Source organism: Lepus europaeus, chromosome 10 (genome assembly GCF_033115175.1).
Source record: "Lepus europaeus isolate LE1 chromosome 10, mLepTim1.pri, whole genome shotgun sequence".
Lineage (NCBI taxonomy): Eukaryota > Metazoa > Chordata > Mammalia > Lagomorpha > Leporidae > Lepus > Lepus europaeus.
Window position 1 is genome coordinate 50730022 of NC_084836.1, and position 23733 is coordinate 50753754.

A 23733-nucleotide genomic window follows, 5' to 3' on the forward strand; every position below is an offset into this window, starting at 1 on the left:
AATAAATAAATCTTAGAAAGTATTACTTCAATAATATGCCGCAATAACATACTTCTATATACAAAATTACAAAATAATAGACACATTTCTATTACAAGACTCTTCACTTTAAAACTATTCACTTCAAAATCTGTGAATTCCCCCAAATGTGTAAAACTACTTGTATCATTCACTTGAGTAAGATGTCAGAAATCGAAGAAACTGGGGCTAGCACTGGGTACAAGTCACTACCTGCAATGCCGGCATCCCATATGGGCACCTGTTCATGTCCTGATTGCTCCACTCCCAATCCACCTCTCTGCTAATGGCCTGGGAAAAGAAGTGGAAGTTTTTGGGTTAAGTGTTTGGGTCCCTGCCACCCCATAAAGAGAACTGGATGAAGCTCCTCGCTCCTGGCTTCAGGTTGGCCATTGCGGCCACTGGGCAAGCAAACCAGCAGATGGAAGATATCTGTCTCTCTTTCTCTCTGTATTGCTGACTTTCAAAATAAAAATAAATCTTAAAAAGATAAAAAGAAACTTTTTCTAGTTCAACTGATAAATCAGGAAAAAATATCCTTTTTCAAAGTATTACCAAAAAATAAAGATATTTTTCCTTTATCTTGAATCTTAATATATTCATAATTTGTCCAAGGCTTAAGTACACAAATAAACATAAAAGCCTCAATAATCACATAGCTCAGGATGTGGCCTATTTTAAAAAATGAATTCTCTGGTTACTTCTCCTTAATTCCAGTAAAATAGGCAAAAAATCTTTGATACTGAAAACTTTTCTAAATGTGCTGTGCTAATAAATGATTTCCTTATAATATAAACATAATGAATATAACTGAATATCTGATATCTAAGCATACCTTACAAACATGAAAACCAACAAAATTATGTAAGTTTCTGGGCTTTTTTTTTTTTTAAGACTGATGTATTGACTTGAACGACAGAGAGAAACAGAGAGAGAGACATTTTCAATCCACTGGTCCACTCCCCAAATGGCTTCAACAGCCACGGTTGAGCTGGATTGAAGCCAGGAACCACGAATTCCATTGGGGTGTACCACATGGGTGGCAGAGGCCCAAGTACCTGGGTCATCTTCACTGCTTTCCCAGGCACATTAGCAGAGAGCTGGAACATAAGTGGAGCAGCCAAGACCCGAACCGGAGCCCACATGGGATATAGGCATTGCAGGCAGTGGCTTATATCAGTACGCCACAACACCAGTACCTGTAATTTTTTTTTTTTTAAATCTATGCCTTATAAATAAGTCTCAGATACAGGTTTCTCTTTGTTTAATTTCAAATTATTCAGTTTAGTTAATATGAAAAAAAATGGAAGACCAACATTAACTGATAACTTGGGTAGCAGGATTCCAGTTTCTGAAGCTTTAGTATGTTTTTAGAAGAAAAAGTATTTTACTTGAAAGCAGATTTTGATAACACAAGATTAAATAAACAGCAGACCTAACAGGCACTTAATATCAGTTCTAGATTTTACAAGAATGAGAGGGGCCTGCACTGTGGCACAGCAGGTTAATGCCCTGGCCTGAAGCGCCGGCATCTCATATGGGCGCTGGTTCTGGTTCTGGCTGCTCCTCTTCCAATCCAGCTCTCTGCAATGGCCTGGGAAAGCAGTAGAAGACGGCCCAAGTCCTTGGGCCCCTACACCCACGTGGGAGACCCAGAAGAAGCTCCTGGCTCCTGGCTTCGGATTAGCGCAGCTTCAGCCGTTGCAGCCAACTGGGGAGTAAACCAGCAGATGGAAGACCTTTCACCCTCTCTCTGAAACTCTGCTTCTCAAATTAATAAAAATAAACCTTAAAAAAAAAAAAAAAGACCTTATGTCAACACCCTGAGATTAGTACTGTTATTTATCTATAGTTTGAAATTTTGTTTTCGTGGGGCCAGCTAAAGCCCTGGTCTGAAGCGCCAGCATCCCATGAGTGCCAGTTCTAGTCTTGGCTGTTCCTCTTCCAATCCAGCTCTCTGCTATGGCCTGGAATAGCAATAGAAGATGGCCCAAGTTCTTGTACCCCTGCACCCATGTGGGAGACCTGGAAGAAGCTCCTGGCTTCGGATCAGCATAGCTCCGGCCATTGCGGCCATCTGGGGAGTGAACCAGAGGATGGAAGACCTCTCTCTCTGTCTCTCCCTCTCTGTGTAACTCTGCCTTTCAAATAAACAAAATAAATCTTTAAAAAAAATTTTTTTGTACTTCTTATTAATCAAGGGAGGGGAACATGGAGAACTGCATGACAACTGCAGGCAGGACTCAAAATTCAGTAAATCTATAGCAGGCTAATTTTTTTTTAACTTTTATTTAATGAATATAAATTTCCTAATTTTTAATTGATAATTTTGTATGGCCCATGAATGTTATAAATATCCAAAGAGCCCTGGGCAGAAAAAAAGTTTCCCCACCCCCAATTTATTCGAAAGGCAAGGAGAAAGAGAGATTTCGCAACTGCATCTGCTAGTTCACTACCAAAAGCCTTCTCCAGAGGAACTCAATTCGGGTTTCCCATGTGGGTAGTAGAGACTCAACCACTTGAGTCATCGCCTACTGCCTTCAGGGGATGTACATTAGTAGAAACTGGAATCAGGAGAAGAGCCAGGACTGCAACTCACTCTGACATGGGATGCTGGAGTCCAACCTGGCATCTTAACTGTTACGTCAATTGCCTGCCCTATTCGCATTTTTAAATAAGAAAACTGAAGCTGAGTAAGGATAAGTCACATAGCTAATTAAAAGCGATAGACTGAGGGCTGGCACTGCAGCACAGCAGATTAAGTCACTGCCTATGACACTGGCATGCTACACTTCTGATCCAGCTCCCTGCTAAAGCACCTGGGAAAGCAACAGAAGATTGCTCCAGTGCCTGGGACCCTGCCACCCACGTGGGAGACCCAGCTGAAGCTCCTGACTCCTGGATTCAGCTGGGCCTAACGTCAGCTGTTGTATCTATCTGGGGAGTGAACAGCAGATAAAAGATCTCTCTCAGGCTGGCGCCGTGGCTTAACAGGCTAATCCTCCGCCTTGCGGCGCCAGCACACCGGGTTCTAGTCCCGGTTGCCCCTCTTCCAGGCCAGCTCTCTGCTATGGCCCGGGAAGGCAGTGGAGGATGGCTCAAGTCCTTAGGCCCTGCACCTGCATGGGAGACCAGGAAAAAGCACCTGGCTCCTGGCTTCGGATCAGCGAGATGCGCCGGCCGCAGCGGCCATTGGAGGGTGAACCAACGGCAAAAAGGAAGACCTTTCTCTCTGTCTCTCACTTATCCACTCTGCCTGTCAAAAAAAAAAAAAAAAAAGATCTCTCTCTCCTTCCCTCCCTCTTCTTCTCTGTGTAACTCTGCTTTTCAAATAATTAAATAAATCTTAAAGCAAAACAAAAAGTGGCAAATAAAGCCACGGTCTGCAACACCAACATCCCATATTGGCTCAAGTCCCGGTTCAAGTCCCGGTTGCGCCACTTCTGATCTAGCTCTCTAATAATGGGCCTGGAAAAACAGCGGAAGATGGACCAAGTGTTTGCGCCCCTGCACCTGTGTAGAAGACACAGAAGAAGTTCCTGGCTTCGCGTGGCCCAGCCCCAGCTGCTATGGCCATTTGTGAGGTGAACCAAGAGATGGGAGACTTTCTTTCCTTCTATGTAACTCTGCTATTCAAGTAAATAAATAAACCTTATGGGGGGGAAAAAAAAAAAGTGATGGGATCTGATTCTGTTTCAGATTGGCAAGCTCCAGAGACTTTAACAGTACCATGTCAAAGTCCAATACAGAGGAGATACTTATATCAGCTCCATTTTATTCCACCAAAAGCGAGCTAAATACAACTAAGCAACTTTGGCAGGCCCAGTAACTTCTGATATTATATAATGCATGCTATCAAAGCAGTAATTTGTTAAACTACACTTTTAGGAAGTCAATTATTTTTAATTAAAAATATTCATACAGGGCTTGTTTTTCCATGTCAAAATTAACAAATTAGGTTGGTAACCTAAGATAAATATATATTTTTACAGTATACATGTGTGCATACATGCATATAAATATCAGAATTGTAAAACTGCCACTTCTAGTAACATAAAGGTATCAAGTCCTTTAAGTGATTTCATTACAAGTTTAGATTTTCTTGGTATTATTATAATTTATCCAAGTAATGTTAAATTTCATGTCTACAAATTATGGCAAAAATACAATTTAAATTTGCCTGCCCCAAAAATTAAAAAACAATTAACCACCTATTGACTTAAAAATCAAACCAATGTATTGGTTTATAAGTATAACAAGTTCTCAGGAAGAAACAGGTTGTAGTTTCAAAGTTATACAGTTTTTAAAAAATAAAAATCCTGTGAATATGAACAGAAAATGCTCAATTTATCTAATGAAAACAAAATAACCCTTCAAAAACCTGACAAGTACACTATATCATCAAGCTTGTAATTTTAATCATCAACTATGGAATACAAAATTTCCCCTGAAGCACAAACCTGATGATCATACCCACTGCTAAAAAACTCATTTATTGTTAGTTAATGGCTCCTTTATCAGGTAGAAGATAAAGGTTTCTCACACTGTGGTTACTTCACTCCTTCAACCAACTTCTATGAGGTTCCACAACTCCTTCAAGAGCTATGAAAGATCACCATGCCTTTCTCCAAATCCAGCAAATTATCCCAGGCTTTGTGCATTTGCAATGCTGCTTTTCGACCTTCCCCACCTAATGAAATCCAAATCAACCTTCAGAGCCAAGTTCAAGTATTAACTCCCTCAAAGTTGCTCTACTCTAGCATGTTTCTACAGCACGCACCACACAATTTTTTTTTTAAGATTTTATTTATTTATCTGAGAGGTAGACTTACAGACAGAGACAGAGAGAAAGGTCTTCCTTCTATTGGTTCACCCCACAAATGGCTGCAACGGCCGGAGCTATGCCAATCCAAAGCCAGGAGCTTCTTCCTGGTCTCCCATGCGAGCACAGGATCCCAAGCACTTGGGCCATCTTCTACTGCTTTTCCAGGCCACAGCAGAGAGCTGGACTGGAAAAGGAGCAAACAGGACCAGAACCAGTGCCAATATGGGATGCTGGTGCCACAGGTGGAGGATTAACCTACTGCGCCACAGCGCCAGTCCCGCACCACACAATTTTAATTGAAGAAGTTATTTAGTCTAACTACAGCAGGCCACAGCACATAGTACGTTTACTGACAGTGCAAGGAAATTATTAGACATGAAAGTCATTACTAACTTATTTCTAAGAAGTCTACTATCTAAAACTTTGCAAATGAACCATTCTTAAAAGTTTTGGTCATTTGGGCCAGCGCCGTGGCTTAACAGGCTAATCCTATGCCTTGCAGCGCCAGCACACCGGGTTCTAGTCCCGGTTGGGGCGCCGGATTCTATCCCGGTTACCCCTCTTCCAGGCCAGCTCTCTGCTATGGCCCGGGAAGGCAGTGGAGGATGGCCTAAGTCCTTGGGCCTAAGCACCTGGCTCCTGCCATTGGATCAGCGTGGTGCGCCGGCCGCAGCGCGCCGGCCGCAGCGGCCATTGGAGGGTGAACCAACGGCAAAAAGGAAGACCTTTCTCTGTCTCTCTCACTATCCACTCTGCCTGTCAAAAAAAAAAAAAAAGGCAAGGGTTATATCTGAATTATCTCTTCTTCCCTGTATAGAGCTCACTGTCATTTGTGTAGACTTCATTAATTAATTGTGAAATGGGGCCGGCGCCGTGGCAAAATAGGGTTAATCCTCCGCCTGTGGTGCTGGCATCCCATATGGGCGCCAGTTCTAGTCCTGGCTGCCCCTCTTCCAATCCAGCTCTCTACTGTGGCCTGGGAAAGCAGTAGAGGATGGCCCAAGTCCTTGGGCCCCTGCACCACATGGGAGACCCGGAAGAAGCTCCTGGCTCCTGGCTTCAGATAGGTGCAGCTCCGGCCATTGCAGCCATCTGGGGAGTGAACCAATGGAAGGAAGACCTTTCTCTTTGTCTCTCTCTCTCCCTCTGTCTGTAATTCTACCTCTCAAATAAATAAATAAAATCTTTTTTAAAAAAATTGTGAAATGTCTTCCTATCTTCAAATAGGCAAAAGTTAACCCCACCTCAGGGTCTTCTACTACTACCTAGAAAACCATGCACCCAGATTTTTTGCATGGTTTTCTCCTTTTTCAGTTCCTGCTTCAAGGACAGATGAGGTCTTCTCTCATCGCTGTACCTAAAATAATCTTTCTTCCATGCCTAGTCAACTACTGTACCCTTATGACTTCTTATTTTCTCCAAGACAGCTACCACTATTTCAAATTATGTTTACTTACAGTCTACCTCCTCCAGATGTTAGCATCACTAAAGGATTTACCTGAAAACATCTACAGTGCTAATATCCTACCAGTAGAACCCAAAATTTTAAACTGAATAATTTCTACCCAAATGTCACTCAAAAATAAGTAAATTTATGAATTTTGCAATTGCAGAAAAAAGAAAGTCTTTAATTTTTAAAAACACAGAACTTTAAGGCTGGAAGTGACTTTAAGGCTGCTCTACTTCAGATCCCACTCCCAGCTAAAGCACCTGTAGAAAACATCAGAGGATGGCCCAAGTGGTTGGGCCCCTGCCACCTACCTGGGAGACCCAGAGGGAATACAAGTTCAGTGGTTTTCAAAATATACTCTGAAATAAACACAAATTCACTCAAACAGTAGGCCACAACTGATAAAACTTGGGAATGATTCCAGCACACACAAAAAAGTACACTATGTATCAAATTTAAACACTTTAGATATTGTTCTAGGAGCTGCCAGGTTAACTAGGTTTCCTGCAGACCTTAAAGTCTAGCCTGATGTGTCAATGAATATACCCAGAATTTTTCCTAAGTGTGTACAGATTAGAAAGGTTATAGCTCTATTTTCTTCCTAATCTCTGGCCAAACACACTTACGTAAAGCCAATAAAAACGCACCCCTAAAGCACTGCTTTATACATACTATATCAAGGAAAGCTCAAGGTATAACTGCTCAGCACATGATCTCCTTGAAGAGTAACTGCAATAAAACTAAAATGTGGTATCAATCTTTTATAACATAAGGGTACTTCAAAAAGTTCATGGAGGCCCAGCATTGTGGCACAACAAGTTAGGTTGCCACCTACAAGGCAAGCACCCCATATCGGCTGCTGCACTTCAGATCCCGCTCCCAGCTGAAGCACTTGGGAAAACATCAGAGGATGGCCCAAGTGGTTGGGCTCCTGCCACCCACCTGAGAGCCCAAGATGGAATTCTTGGCTCCTAGCTTCAGCTTGGCCCAACCCTGGCTGTTGCAGGCATTTGGGGAATAAACCTGCAGATCAAAGTTCTCTGCCTTTCACTCTTTCCGTCACTCTATCTTTCAAACAGATAAATGTTTGATAAATAATAAAGTTCATGGGAAAATGGAATTAACAAATTTACTTTGGTGCACAAATATTTTGATATTGTATATATGAGTATTATGTATTTTTATTAAAATACGGTATTTTTTTCTACAACTTATTTATTTGAAAGAGCTACAGAGAGAGGTAGAGAAAGAGTAGATAGAGGGAGACAGAGAGAGGTCTTCCATCCGCTGGTTCATTCCCCAGATGGCTGCAATGGCCAAAGCTGAGCCAATCTGAAGTCAGGAGCCAGGAGCTTCCTCTGGGTCTCCCACGTGGGTGCAGGGGCCCAAGGAGTTGCACCATCCACTGCTGCCTTCCCAGGCGCATCAGCATGGAGCTGGATCAGAAGTGGAACAGCCAGAACTCAAACTAGCATCCGTATGGGATGCTGGTGCTGCAGGCTGAGGCTTTAACCCACCACACCACAGTGCTGGCCCCTATAATACAATATTCTTACATAAGTTTTTGGTGTTTCTCATCAATGTTTATAATTTTAAAAAATATGAGAAGCTGCTGGATACTTCCAGAAAACCAAGCGTTAAACAAAAATGTATACTACTACTACTGCTCTTTCAAACTTCTCTATCAATTTAAATATTCTGAATTTTCAAAGGAAAACAAAAACAAACCTTTCACAAAACAATCTGACAAGTCAGAATTTCTTCTATAGAACAACCCTAAATTAGAAAGAAATTATAGAATTTGAATCCATTCTGAGGATAAAAAAATAAGGCCTTCAGGGCTTGCACTGTGCCATAGCAAATAAAGCTACCGCCTGTAGTATCGGCATCTCACATGAGCACCGGTTCAAGTCCCGACACTCCTCTTCAGATCCAGCTCTCTGCTGTGGCCTGGGAAAGCAGAAGAAGATGACCCAAGTCCTTGGGCCCCTGCATCCATGTGGGGGACCAGGAAGAAGCTCCTGGCTCCTGGCTTTGGATCGGCCCAGATCTGGCCATTGTGGCCAACTGGTGAGTGAACCAGCAAATGGAAGACCTTTCTCTGCCACTCTTTCTTTCTCTCTGCTCTCCTTCTCTCTCTGTGTAACTCTTTCAAATAAATAAGTAATTTTTTTTTAAAAAATGGCCTTTGTGGGAGTTGAAGCTGTGGTGTAGCAAGTTAAACTGCCAAGTGCAGCTCCAGCGAATCATGTGGGTGCTGGTTCTAGTCCTGGCTACTCTAATTCCGATCCAGCTCCCTGCTAATGCTCCTGGGAAAACAGCAGAAGATGGACCAAGTGCTTGGGCCACCATCACCCTGAAAGAAGCTCCTAGCTCACGGCTTCTGTCTGGCCCAGCCCTAGCAGCTGCAACCATTTGGAGAATGAACTCGTGGATGGAAGATCTCTCTGTAACTCTGCCTTTTAAATAAATAAAACAAATATTAAAAAAACAAACAAACAAACAAAAAAAAACGGTAGGGGCCAGCACTGTGGCTGTGGCGTAGCAGGTAAAGCCACCACACGCAGGGCCAGTATCCCATACGGGTGGCAGTTCAATTCTCAACTGCTCCACTTCCCATCCAGCTCTCTACTATGGCCTGGGAAAGCAGTGGAAAATGTCCCAAGTTCTTGGGCCCCTGCACTCGTTTGGGAGATCCAGAATCCAGGATCCTGGCTTTGGATTAGCCCAGCTCTGGCCATTGTAGCCATGTGGGTAGTGAACCAGTGGATGGAAGAGAATCCCCCTCCCTGCAACTCTGCCTTTCTAATAAGTAATAAATAAATCTTAAAGAAAGAAAACAAATGGCCTCTGTAATTCCCAAATTCTAATTTTCATATTCATCAAAACACCTGATGGCTCTATCTTTATAAATGTTAAAGTTTGGCCGGTGCCGTGGCTTAACAGGCTAATCCTCTGCCTTGCAGCGCCGGCACACCAGGTTCTAGTCCCAGTTGGGGCGCCGGATTCTATCCCGGTTACCCCTCTTCCAGGCCAGCTCTCTGCTATGGCCCGGGAAGGCAGTGGAGGATGGCCCAAGTCCTTGGGCCCTGCACCTGCACTGGAGACCAGGAGAAGCACCTGGCTCCTGGCTTTGGATCAGCGAGATGCGCCGGCCGCAGCGGCCATTGGGGGGGGTGAACCAACAGCAAAAAGGAAGACCTTTCTCTCTGTCTCTCTCACTATCCACTCTGCCTGTCAAAAAAAAAAAAAAAAGTTAAAGTTTAAGCCTATTTTAGAAGTTAAAAAAAAAAAATGAGATAATATATATATGAAAAGGCTTTGCCAGTTTTAAAGCTTTTCCCCCTAAAAGAGTAAAGCCAAAAGGAGTCAGGTCCTTTGAAAGCCAGAGTAAACTTAATTAATATAAACTACTACTATTCTATTAAAGACTCTTACAAGCAGAAAATTAAATACAAAACTGGTATGCAGGATGAGCACTATGATTTACAATGTAAAAGTAACACAAAAAAGTACATTCCTGCCAGATATGACACAAAACCAAATGTTCTTCTCCTAAACACATTGTATTACATAATCAGACATTACATTTTGTCCAGATGCTGATACAAAATGGAATTATGTTTCTACATCTGAACATATAAACAGAAAAATGGTATGTCAATATGTTAGGCAGAAAAATTAGTCTATTGTCACCTAAATTCCTAGGGTACATAATTTTCCCTCACTTATTTTTATAATTCCTTAGCATAGTGCAAATTTACTAAGTGTGCATCTACTCAAGTATTTTCACATAAGCAGAGACACTTCCATTCAGTGACAGTATAGCAGGGACTCATGCCATGAATACTGGATCAAATTCTCTTTAAAAATATACACACTATACTTTCTCTGTATCTTTCTTAGTCACTTATAAAGTCTCCGAAAAATATAACCAAGTAAGACAAAAGAAAAGATTTCTAAAATTATAAATCAAACAATAGCATTTCTACTAAATACAATTCTGGGAATTATTTACTGTTTTGACTTCCATATCTCTAAATTACAAAACTGGCTCAAAATCTTTTATCCAAAATGTTAAAGGACAGATACTTCTCAAAATTAGAATTTTTCTTATTTTAGGAAGGTAAAATAGTATGTATATCATACATGACACGATACCTCCCTCCGCCATGGTTTTAAGCGTTACCTATAACCAAACACATCAGTATTTCTACACAGGATAACAATTAGATTAAAAGTCTCACTGCAGGTGAAGTTGGCCACAACATTCATCAAAAAATAAAAGATTTTCAGAGCTTTTTGGATATCTGCACCTTCAATACAAATACATCTTTTTTTTTTCTTTTATTCTTTTTTTTTTTTTTTTTTTGACAGGCAGAGTGGATAGTGAGAGAGACAGAGAGAAAGGTCTTCCTTTTTGCCATTGGTTCACCCTCCAATGGCCGCTGCGGCCTGCGCATCTCGCTGATCCAAAGCCAGGAGCCAGGTGCTTCTCCTGGTCTCCAATGCAGGTGCAGGGCCCAAGCACTTGGGCCATCCTCCACTGCCTTCCCGGGCCATAGCAGAGAGCTGGCCTGGAAGAAGGGTAACCCGGATAGAATCCAGCGCCCTAACCGGGACTAGAACCTGGTGTGCCGGCGCCGCAAAGCGGAGGATTAGCCTGTTGAGCCACGGCGCCGGCCAATACAAATACATCTTAAACATCTTAAACAAATACATCTTAAAACATCTTACCTAATTTTCATAAGGACAGTGGTATTCAAACTAAAGAACTTCAACTACAACTGCTACATAGATTAGACATGAGGAGTGAGATGGGAAAAAAAAAAAAAAAAAAACAGAATCTAACTTCAAAAAGCCCAAATCTAACAAAAGCTCAAGCTTAAATACTGGTAAACAACATACTACCTTATAAATATAAATTCAAAGTATTTCCTTCAGGAGGCGGCATTGTGGCACTGTGGGTTTAAGCTGCCACCTATGACAACCGCATCCCATATGGTCACAGGTTTGAGTCCTGGTTACTCTACTTTCAATCCAGCTCCCTGCTAATGGACCTGGAAAAGCAGAAGAAGATGGCCCAAGTACTTAGGATCTTGCCACCCATGTGGGAGACAAGGATGAAGCTCCTGGCTCCTGGCTCCGGCCTGCCTAATCCCTAGCCACTGAGGCCACTTGGGGAGGGAACCAGCCGGTGGAAGATCTGTCTCTCCCGCTCTCTGTCTCTGTCTCTCTCTAACTCTGATTTTCAAATAAATTATATATATATATACACACACACACACACACTTCAAATAAAGATTAACTAAACAAACTACAAAAAGAAAAGATTAACTATACAAACTACAGAAAGAAATACAGATCCACTCTGTCAGAAACTAATGATTAAACATTATTCCCTTAGTTTCCCATTGACACTACCCACAGTTCTTTAAGCTAGTTATCTATTCCCCCATAAATAATTAAGAAGCAGAACTGTAAAAAAGGATTCAGGGACATGAAGGTAATATAGGACTACAGAACACCGTTCAGTTTTCCAAATTGTTGCTTCTGATAGGTTGGTTGGGAAACAGAATAGTGAACACTAAGTGTCAAATGACAATATGGCAACAGTTAATGCATATTTACTGAGAAACTATTAAGCACTATACATTGTAGAAAAACCTTGAAATGCATATATAAACAAGACAGAGCCCCACTCTAAGTGTTTACAGTTCAGTGGAGGTTATGGTAGAAGGCAGGAACAGGCACTAAACTATAACAGTGTGATACCTTCAGTAAGAGATATGAAGAATATAAAGCAACAAAGCCAAAGGATTTTCAGAGTCAAGAAAGGTTTCATGAACAGGATGACAACAGAGAAGAGTTTTGAGTAAGTTTATCAAGGAACAGAGAAGAGATAACTAAAATACCTGCTATACACGTAAGCAAATAAAAAGGAAAACTTATAGGGCAGGGTTGTGGCACAGAGGGTTAAGCTGCTGCCTGTGATGCCAGCATCCCATAGAAGAGTGCCCAGTTCAAGTCCTGTCTGCTCCACTTCCGATCCAGCACTCTGCTAATGTGCCTGGAACAGCAGCAGAGGATGACCCAAGTACTCAGACCCCTGCCACTCACGGGGAGTTTTGGGCACCAGGCTTCAGCCTGGACCAACCCAGGCCATTGCAGCTATTTGAGGAATGACCCCATGGATGGAGGATCTCTCACCCCACACCGCCCCCCCAATCATTCTGCTTTTCAAATAAAAAACAAAAAGAAACACTTTCAGGTAAGTGACACATCTGTCCAAAATATCTAACTATATCTACATGGACTCAGATCCTGAGTTTAAGCATATACAAAATATTAATGTGCCCAGAAATGGAAAATTTTCCATTTTTTCTAGATACCTCATGTTTGCATTTCTAAGTCATGAGTGTTTACTAACAAATATCAGAAACCATTTTATTACTTTCTAATGCAGAATACACTCAAGCAAGAGATGTGCAACTGTACTTCAGAGAATGAGCTATCATTAAAAAATAGCAAGAATTCTATTTCCAACTCATCCCTAATAGTATAAACCAAGTAAATAACTAATTAAGCCATATCAAAATGATTTGTCATAAGAGCTGAATTTTAAAGCAGAAATCAAAGGATGCCACACAGAAAAATCTAAGGATACAAGAAAAAATATGTACTATTTAAACTGAATAATGGGTCAAAGAAAAAGACCAAGGAAAACAAACAGGAAAATTTTAAAAACTTAAAGCCCAAAATATCATTCTGTTTCTTTTCAAAGATCAACTTTTCATAACAGATGCCAACAAACAAGTTGTATACAGCTCTTTTCAAAATATCTAGTAGAGGTCCCAATGAAATCCAACCCCTTCAGGTATCACAGGCAGAAATTCATCCTCAGGAAGGAAGAACAGTCACCTTTATCATTCACCAGAATGACTCCTAACACAGCACTAGATCCCCTAATCAATACTGTATGTAGTTCCATTCAAACATCACAGCACAACTCAGATTAACTCTGCCTCTAAAACTCCCCTGCCTGGCACCTGGGCTTCTTTTGCTTCTTTGTGTTATGAAATCCACTGTAGATCCACGTAACAAATAAAATCATAGACATCTAGAGCTATCTTTTCCTAAGACTGTATCACTACTAAGTCTCCACAAATGCCTATTAAGAAAGCACATGCAATCTTTACACTTGGCTTTTAAGTTTGTATTGATAAAAGAATGAATTTTCTACAGTTAAATACTTTAAAATAACAGCATTATTATCATTTAACAGTGCTTTTAAAGAGAAAAAAAAAAAAGTTGCAAACTACGCTCTTTTTACCACAACTAACATCTACTCAGTATTTAACACATAGGAGAGTTCCTCAAAAAGTCCATGGCAAAATAAATTAAAAGGTAAGTTTACTTCGGTGCAAAAAAACTGAAATTCGTGAATAATTCTCTGACAATATGTATTTTCTGTAAACTTTCTGAAGACACCATACATGTGAAGCATGTATTTTATTTATTTTTGTTATTAGACAATCTTACGAAACAAAATTGTCATAAAAAAAACCTTTCCACAGGTTATGAACAATTCTTTAACAGTCTTTCAAGTGATTTTCAGAACCGAGTTAGAAGCAGTTCTAAAGAAATCTACTCCTAAACCTGAAACATTTACTTTTCAATAAAGAAAAACTTTCAGGTTACAACTAATTGCAAAGCATCTCTAGAAAACCAAAATGTAAAGTAAACAAAGTTACAATGTGATAACAAAGATAATTACTTCTTTTAGAGAGATAATATCCTATCTTCAAGATCAGGTATTACAAAAAGGATACAAATCACACCACCTGCACTTTGCTTTCATTTTTCCACCACGTGAAGTTCAAGTATTATAGACATTAAAAATTCTGAAAGTCTGTATTTGTTGCTTGGGTAAACAGGCAATTCTCCTTCTCTAACATCAAATCAGGTTATAGATATCTCTATACTGTACAAAGAGAACAAAAGTATTCTGCTAACAAAGACACTCACATTAACTTACCAATACTGATGAAGCATTAATTGAGATGTAAAATAACGTGAAATAGTTTCTCATTCCTGTCTAAAACAAAGTATTAACAGAAATGACTACAAGGCAAGCCCTCAGAAAAAATAGGGAGAAAGGACCTTCCATAATTCAGGAATCTCACAAAGTTTAAGAATCTTACAAAGTCAAGAAGTGGATGGAGAGGTAGTGGTTTTGTCTGAATACTTAAGAAGTGTATTTTGTGTTCAGAATCTTCCCTTAGATTTAATACAACAGAACTACAAACTAAAGAGTTCAACATACAGAGCTTACTACACTGCTCTTGGTCCACCAAGAAACATTTCAATGAAATAGGATCTAACCAGACATTTAACCATTTCAATCCACTGTGATTCTTATTCAACCCTTTAAATCTGTGATAAAGTCAATCTTCCAAATTGCAAGCGAGATGTATGTAGTCACTGTTTTAAAATATACCAAGCATCCCAAACTCAACATAAACCAGGTATGTAAATACATGCTTTCAAATTTCTATCCAATCCTTCATCCCATACTTTCTTTCCACTACCTTATTTCAAAGGGTAAATAGTTCCACTTAATGATTCCTAGGCTCTGAGAACTCCTAACAACAAGCATGACAGGAAACGTGCTCAACTTTGAACATGAAATTCAAGTATGGCTTCCCTCCTTAACACACTTGGTTAACTGAGTACAGTACTGTCTACCATTTTGCCTAGAAAACAGGGGTTCATATCAGTGTCCTTAATTATTATGAAGTGTTTAGATGACCAAGAAAGGGTGATTCTTCGGTCAAAACTTCTATGAAAATGAAACAAAATACATTGCACTCGGTCTTCCGGATGTTGAAAAGTGAAGATGTAGGATTCGAAGGAAGTTGATGTTTGGGTTCCTTCCGAGAGGGTGGTACCCGTATGTGAGACTTTTCTAGTGATAATACCATACCCAAAGGGCCTAGAATAAATGCAAATCCTAAAACCTTGGAAATGCTTTTATAGAAGAAAATTACAATTCGCCTTCTCTAAGGATCAAAGTTATCAAGAGTTAGCAGCTTCCTCCTGGTTGGACAACAGTACCTTAACTAAGAGCTACCGGAGATTCTTAACCCGATTCATTTCTTCCACGAAACTTTTAAGCTAGACCTAAGACAGCAAAAGGTGCAGAGGCCCCGGCGGAAGTGGAAACCTAGAGCTTGCAACTTCACAGACAGACCGTCTCGGGTTCCTCCGCCTCCCAGGACCATCCGGACTCAGTCTCTACGACACACGGAAGCTTCAGCCTCCGATTGCAATGGCAAAGGCAAAGGCAGCATCTTAGTTGCATTCCTCCCTCCGACATACACAGCCTTCGGTCTCCCAGGGCCCGAAGGCTCCTGAGGCCCGTTAGCCAGTCTGGAGTGCCCTCATCTTACACTTCAATACACACATACACACACAAACACAAACACACACGAGTGGCCGATGATGTGCTTGTATTAGAATGTAAAGAGTCAGAGACCGCAACAGCTGCTAGGAAGGCAAGGGAGCCGTCTAAAGCAGGCAGGGGCTCCTCGGCCTCGGCCGCCGCCGCCGCCGCCTTCTCTTCTTGCCCAGGAAGCAGCGCGGCGGCAGCGGCTCCTCCGCGCTGGCGGGAGCCCGGGGACCGGAGTCTGGAGGAAGCCCCGTCGCCGGCCGACGGGACCAGGCCTCGGATCTGAAGCTGCCGCTGCAGCGGCCAGAGTACAGCGACGCTTTACGTCCCGTCCACCACCCCCCCATACACACCCCCTCCCTCCCTCCACCACCGCCACCCCCCCTCCCCGCCCGCTCCGCTCTCCCTCTCGATTGGAGCCGAGACAAAAGCAACGGGAAGCGGCGGGCCTGGGCGCTACCCGCGGACCCCGGGAGCGACCGGCCCGGCCCCGAGGCATTCCCCCGCCTTGCGGGGGCCCCGAATCCGCCGCCCCCGCCGCGCGCCCCGCTGCCAGACTTCCGAAAATTTGCCAAAAACTCACCGCATGAATTTTCTTGTCCCGCGGATCCAAGATGGCGACGTATCCACCGCGGAGGCTGCTGGGAGCAAGACCTTTACCCTCTGACCCCCGCCGTGACCCCCGTCGCTCCGGCTTCCCTCAAGGCGGCGGCGGCGGCGGCGGCGGAAGGTGGGAGCGGCGATTCAGAAAGGTTGGGGGTGGGTAGGCCGCTTCCCGCGCGCTGCTCGGAGGGTGGGGAGAGACGTTTTACTCCCCCAGCGCCCGCTCCGCGGCTCGCCCGAGCCTCTTCCCGACTACCAGGAGTCGTGTCGCTCTTCCGCTGCCGTTACAGCCAGCGGGGCCTCCGCGGCCGCTGCCGTTCCCGTGCGCAGCGCCGAATCGCTTCTTCCAGGACTCGGGTCTTGGGCCCGAGAGGTGCCGCGGGGTCCAGGGGCGGGGAGTGGTGAGGTGGCGTGGGTCCGCCCACCTCGGGGCCGCGGAGCGTGTTTGTGTTTGTGTTTGGGTCTGTGTCTCCGTCTTACTCCCCGCCCCCGCACGTCCGCAGGCGCGGGCCTCGCCTCACGCCCACCACCTGGAGCGAATCTGACGGATGTCCCTTTGCCTCCCTCAGCCCCCGCCACCCCCGGGGCCTGTGCACGCATTTCCAGGGACCGGCAGCGCGTCACCGTCACCTCCCGAGAAGTGAGTTCCCCTCCGCTGAACCCAAGGGTGTTTTCTGCTCCCCTCCCCCTTTCCTTTTATTATTTTTAGCCCATCCGGAAGAAGTCATCGTGGGGTGCGGGGTTTTTAGAGCACTACGGGGTGAGCTCGTTGGAGCTGTATTCAATTTCTAGCGCTTTGATTAGATCCCACTCCCCGGCCCTCACGGAAGCCTGAGCCAGCAGCCGGACCCTTTGAAATCCTGGTGGCTTTGGTGGACACTTCGGAGTTGTCACTGACAGTGAAATTAAAGTTTGCAATACTGGCATCTCTTTCTATTCTTTTGTGCATCCATAAATTTCACTTTTTGTAAGTACTGAGCGTTGTGCACTTAAAATAAGAAGCTGTTTGCTTCTGCATGTGCGCGTTGGAACTGTGTGGTTCCATATTGTGAAAATTGTTCCTAGATTTGCGTGACATACCTTGTTAATTAAAGTACAGTTAACTAGAAGAAAATATGTGCTTCCTTTGGTCGTTTTTCTCTTTTTTAAATTTATTTATTTACTTGAGATACAAAGTTGGGGGAGCGGGATGGGAGCTCTTCCATCAACTGGTTCGCCTCAAATGGCTGCAACTGGTGGAGTTAGGCCAACTGGTGGATCTGAAGCAAGAATCTCCCACGCGGGTGCAGGGGCCCAAGGTTTTGGGCCATCCTTTACTGCCATCCAAGGCTATCAGCAGAGAGCTGGATAGGAAGTGGAGCAGCCAGGACTGGAACCAGTGCCCATATAGGATGCAGCCACTACAGGCAGATGCTTAACCTACTATGTCACAGCACTGGCCCCTAGTCGTTTCTTCTATAAAATCACCACCTTCCCACTCAAAATAACTGTAACCCAATTTAAATGTATCATTGAAAGCCAAAGGTAAGAAATAGCAGGAAAAAGAAGTGCACTGTAAAATAAAAGGTAACTTTGTCATGTTCTTGAGTATGAGGTATTTTGACACATCAGTGGGTGTTGTTTAAGTTTATTTCAACTCTGAGTGGTACTGACGAGGCCAGGAGAAAATGTTTTGCCTGGTTATTCATTTCATTCACCATATTTTTCTTTAACTTCAGGAAAATTCAAGGAAAAACAACACACTTAAGTGAGGATCTTTCCCTCGCTGTCTCCCTCTTTTCCTCCAACAGTTCCTCCCTCTTCTTCCTTCTTTATCCTCCGGGCTTGTTAACATCTGCTACCATAATATGTTGTGTTGAAAGACTGGATATTCCTCCGTGTACATGCTTTACATATATGTAGCTGAACTTGTATGTGCAATACATATTTGCATCGAAATACCTATGTATATCTGAGTACATGTACATATGAATATTGCTGACCTGTTAATAATTTGAGTCCCTGTGTATATGTCACTGACGTGAAACAATGTTTTTATTTTTAAGACTCATAATAATTTCAGATTTTTCTAAGCTATAGGATGGAATGATTAAAATACAGAATACACTTTCATGTTTAAAGTATTACATTCCTTTCTAACCTATTAGTTTGACATTTATAGGATTTTAAGTCCAAAAGATGGAACTTATTCTTACCAACCTTATATTTCCTCCAAAAAGCACAAGTTAAAAATAACATAAACATCAGTAATATTGGAAAAATCACTTCCAAAACAGATATGTCTTACTTGAGAATTTCATTACCTTGAGTATTTTACAGAAGAGATAGAACAACAGACATTTTCACAAGTGTGCAAGGTAGATCTATTAGGGAAAGAAATACACTCTTTTTTGAGAGCATTATTTGTTTAGGTTGAATTCATTTTTTAAAGAACAAGTTTTTAATTGTCCTATTACATTTGCCAAGTTTGTTGTAAAATTTGCTTAATACCTACCTTAAAGGATGTTCGCAGTTATTAAATGAGCTAGCATTTATGGCTTTCTAGCAAGCATTTAATAAATGGTAATTTTTAAAATTGTCCTTTTGGATCACAAGGTTCTTTATTGAATTTGCCTAGTTAGTAGTATTTTTTTTTTTAACTATCTACTTCGCTAGATTTTCTTTTAATTGAAAAACCTTCCATACATGTTTGTGTGTTAAAGATTTATTTATTTGAAAGGCAGCAAAACAGCAATCTTCCATGTACTGGATAACTCCCCAGATGGCTGCTCTAGCCAGGACTGGGCCAGGCTGAAGCTAGGAACCAAAACCCAAGTATTTGGACCATCTTCTGCTGCCTTTCCAGCTGCATTAGCTGGAAGCTGGATCAGAGCAGAGGAGCCAGGACACAAACTGGCACTCTGGAATGGAATGCAGCATCCCAAGCTATGGTTTAACACACTACATGATAACACCCACCTCATGTTTTGTGTGTTTTTGAAAAGTGTGTTAAGGTAAATTCTTTTTTTTTTTTTTTTAAAGATTTATCCATTTATTTGAAAGTCAGAGTTACACAGAGAGAGGAGAAGCAGAGAAAGAGAGAGAGGTCTTCATCTACTGGTTCACTCCCCAATTGGCCACAACGGCTGGAGCTGCACCAATCCGAAGCCAGGAACCAGGAGCATCCTCCGGGTCTCCCACACAGGTGCAGGGGCCCAAGGACTTGGGCAATCCTCTGCTGCCATCCCAGCCCATAGCAGAGAGCTGGATGGGAAGTGGAGCAGCCAGGTCTCAAACCGGTGCCCACATAGAATGTTGGCGCTTCAGGCCAGGGCGTTAACCCGCTGCGTCACAGTGACGGCCCCAAGGTAAATTCTTTATGTACTTTATGAAACATTTGCTGACTTGGATTACAGGAAAAAATATCTTCAAGAATGAGTTTGTATATGACGTAGAAAGGGAAATTTCCCATTTTTAAAAAAGTGTGAATAATACTGAAGGGGTTTAAAGGACATGCATCTCAAATTTAACTTGTCTAAAAGAACTTTTTTTTTTTTTTGACAGGCAGAGTGGACAGTAGAGGGAGACAGAGAGAAAGGTCTTCCTTTTTGCCGTTGGTTCACCCTCCAATGGCCGCTGCGGCCGGCGCACTGCGCTGTTCCGATGGCAGAAGCCAGGTGCTTCTCCTGGTCTCCCATGGGGTGCAGGGCCCAAGCTCTTGGGCCATCCTCCACCGCACTCCCTGGCCACAGCAGAGATCTGGCCTGGAAGTGGGGCAACCGGGACAGAATCCGGCGCCTTGACTGGGACTAGAACCCGGTGTGCCGGTGCCGCAAGGCAGAGGATTAGCCTATTGAGCCACGGCGCCGGCCTAGAAGAACATTCGAATCCTTCTTGTCAGTACCCTAAACCTATCCTTCCCCTATTCTCCCCTATTTTCATAAATAGTCCCACCATTTCCCGACTTGCTCAGACACAAAATGCATGTTTTCTCTGATTCTGCCTACTCCCCACTTAGTTCATCAGCCAATACCATCAACTATCTATGCTGATGAATTGTGAATTCAGGCCCTCTTATCACTCCAGTGCTGCCACCCTATCTGAGCTGCCATCATCTCTTGCTGGACCACAATACCCACAGTATGCTTCTACCTTTCCTGCACTTCAGTGACAGTTCTCCCTTCAAATGATTCCCAGACACCACCCAAAAACCTAACATCACTGCCTCGTTTAAGACCTCCCAATAGTTTCACTATTACACACAGAATAAAATCCAGATCCTTTACTGGGGTCTTCAAGACAGCATTACTAGGTTCCTGCCTACCTCCCAACTTCTATTTGTCCCCACTCCTCATTGAATCCTTTCTGCTGTCAGGTACTAAGTGCTTTCCAGTTAGCAGGAACTGTTCATTGTCCCCAAAAATTCCTCCAATTATTTTCATGGTGATAGACACGGGCACTTGAATGCCCAAAGGAAAGACTATTTTCCAGTCTTCCTTATAGTCATGGGATAGGCTTGGCCAGTGGAATAAGCACATACATCCTGAGAGAGCCTTCCAGAATCACTCTTTACAGACAATGCATATACACCTTTAGTCATCTGCTGCCTTCTTCCCACGTGCTGGACCTGGAATACATGTGATAGCATGCCATCTGTAAGCTCCCTCGACCTGAAGATGGCAAAACCTTGAACTTTTGGAAACCTAGGTTCTTGGGGACATTGGAGATCAGAGCACCATACTAGCCCTATATCCCTTACCTTCAGATTTTGATGGGGAGAGGGAAGCAAGCTTCAGTCTTATGAAAGCCAGTATTTAGGGTGTCTTGTGCATAGCTGAACTTAACAGATATTCCACTTCAGGGCCTTTGCACCTGCCCTCTTTTCCATGCCTGGGATGTTGGGATGCAAGTCCTCTATCTTTTATGTGCCTGACTAATTCTCATCCTGCAGGTCTTAAATACCATCTCTGCAGGCCCTCCTTGGTCACCCTATCTAAAGTAGCTGCCTTTTCCCTTTTATTCTCTACCATATTACCCTCTACCTTTGTAAAAGACTGACTTACTTGAAAGGCAGAATGACAGAGGAAGAGAGAGATCTTCATTTACTGGTTCAGAACTTCCCCAAATGGCTGCAACAGCCAGAGCTGAACCAGACTGAAGCTAGAAACCAAGAACTCCATCTGAATCTCACACATAGGTGTCAGGAATCAAGTACTTGGACCATCATCTGCTACCTTCCAGGTGCATTAGCTGGAAGCTGGATTGAAAGTTGAGTAGCCAGGACTTGTGTCCTAAGCCATAGCTTAACCTGGGCCATAATGCTGCCCCATCCTCTATTTTCTCAACGGCATTAATAATTTATCATTATCTTCCTTTAAAAAAAAAAAAGACATATTTACTTACTTGAAAGAGTTACACAGAGAGAGAAGGAGAGGCAAGAGAGCAAACTTCCATCCGCTGGTTCACTCCCCACTTGGCCGCAATGGCCAGAGCTGCACCCATCTGAAGCCTGGAGCCAGGAGCTTCTTCCGGGTCCCCCACGTGGATGCAGGGGCCCAAGTGCTTGGGCCATCCTCTGCTGCTTTCCCAGGCCATAGCAGAGAGCTGAATCAAAAGAGGAGCAGCCGTGACTCAAACCGGTGCCGGCTTTTACCCACTACGCCACAGCGCTGGACCCTTCCTCCTTACTCCTTATCTCCCATCACCCTACCAAAATGTAAACACCAGGAGAACATGGCCTACATTTGTGTTTTATTCTTGGCTTTGTCTTCCACACACAGGAGGCATTAGGTGAGTGCTATGGAGTGAATGAACCATTGAATAAATGAAATCCTTATCCAGGATTAGCTAGGCATTACATACTTTGTAAAGCACAAGGAAAACCAGTGCTAAACTGATGGGATATACCTAACTTCCAGTCTTCAGTAATGAAGATGTATAACTTTTTGTGGGAAACCTGTAAAGCTATTACAGACAAGAAAAAGCTCATCAGTGAAACAGATTGGCAAAAAATGCATTACAATACAAGTATATTTAGGGCAGAAACTAAATAGTGGTGGTGTGATTTTTTTTTTTTTCTATCTTACTGGATGTCAGCTTCTGCTTCTAAAAAATGTGTAAGAATTTTAAGCCTTGGTAATCTAAAAGTTAATAGTAAACTCAATTTATAAGTAACAAAATGTGTTATTTTTTAATTTAGTCTTTGGGCATTATTTTAACAAGTGATTATTTCTTGATAAAACTGGCAAGGGTTCTGAGAAACAGGGCTTCTTGCAGAGCTGAGTATAAATTGGCAACACCTTCCCTGAATGAAGCCATATGGATCAAAAGCCTTAGCATGTCCATTTGACAAAGCAGTTTCTCTTCTAGCAATGTATCATAATATTGTTTACTGTATTAGGTTAGTTAACTAGTTTTAACAGCATCCATACCATGAACAGTGCTCAGCTATTGAAAGTGATGTGAAGGAAATTTTATTGAAATATATTGTTAAGGGCAAAGAAAAATTTAAAAGGGATTCCAATTTTTTAAAAATGGCTAAGTCCCATAAAGAAGGTCTATCAAGATATACACAGTAAGTCAACAAAAATAACTTTTTTTTGGTGTTTTAAGTTTTCTTAAATTGTTTTATAGTACTAATTAAAAGGCTACTTTTATTTTTAGAGAAGTGACTAATTCCAGAAATAGCACCACATACCTGATTGCCAAACTTAAAATCTTTTGTCCTTTTGTCTTCCCTATGCTCAACACCTAGTCATCAATTCCTGTATGTTTTGTCCTCCAAATATTTAGTGTAGGTCCATCTTTACCTCTCCACTCCTACAGCAGTTCTCTTAATTATGCCGTCAATCTCATATGAGCTTTTGAAAGCAGGTTGGGAGGGGCTGTTCTTTTGCATTAAATTTTGCCCCTCTTCAGTCTTTCAAACTACCACCAGATTCAGCCTTCCACGGTGCACATCTTAGGTGATAATGCATATGAAGCTTTATAATCATGCCTTATCACCTGCAGGATAAAAGAACGAACTTTTCTGTGAGGTGTGAGGCATGTACTTCATGATCCAGCACCTTCCTAAATGTGAAGCCTCGGTACTCCTCCAATCCCAGTACTTTGTGCTGTTGCATACTTCACGTCCTTGCAGTGTTCCTCCCTCTTCCTAGAATGACCACCTCTTGCCTCAGAAGTGTCTTCTATGATGGTTTTATACGCATGTTCACAAATCATTTAAAACTCTGTTCTCGAAGAGGTGGAGCTTAAGCTTTAAGCGGACAGAGTAAAACCCTTGTGTGGGTTGTACTTCCTTTTCGAATGAATGAAGTTAAGGTGGAAGGAAGAGCTTGGGATTCTGAGACTAGGTCACAGAAAGCATTTGGACTTTTTCTTCATACAAAACCTCTCTCTTCGCTC

At 42.6% G+C, this 23733-nt stretch overlaps 2 protein-coding genes across 16 annotated transcripts in view; one reads left to right on the forward strand and one right to left on the reverse strand.

Moving 5' to 3' along the window:
• CNOT2 (CCR4-NOT transcription complex subunit 2) overlaps positions 1-16452 on the reverse strand; it is a 121453-nt gene extending 105001 nt beyond the window's left edge. For 2 of the 3 annotated variants that reach the window (XM_062203226.1, XM_062203227.1), the window contains exon 1: positions 16328-16452. In XM_062203226.1, coding sequence (XP_062059210.1) covers positions 16328-16332 — 5 coding nt within the window. In that variant the 5' untranslated portion in view covers positions 16333-16452. Of the gene's footprint in view, positions 1-14331; positions 14351-16327 lie in introns of those variants that run through there. The other variant, XM_062203228.1, reaches the window with a different exon arrangement.
• The window catches only part of LOC133768569 (uncharacterized), an 81268-nt gene continuing 73889 nt past the window's right edge, over positions 16355-23733 (forward strand). For 6 of the 13 annotated variants that reach the window (XR_009867016.1, XR_009867019.1, XR_009867017.1 and 3 more), the window contains exons 1-2: positions 16355-16474; positions 16851-16987. Coding sequence is in view for 6 of the 13 variants with exons in the window: in XM_062203230.1 (XP_062059214.1) it covers positions 16359-16474; positions 16851-16987 (253 nt within the window). In the remaining 7 variants the exon portion in view is untranslated. Of the gene's footprint in view, positions 16721-16850; positions 17452-23733 lie in introns of those variants that run through there. The other 7 variants (XM_062203235.1, XM_062203232.1, XR_009867023.1 and 4 more) reach the window with 7 other exon arrangements.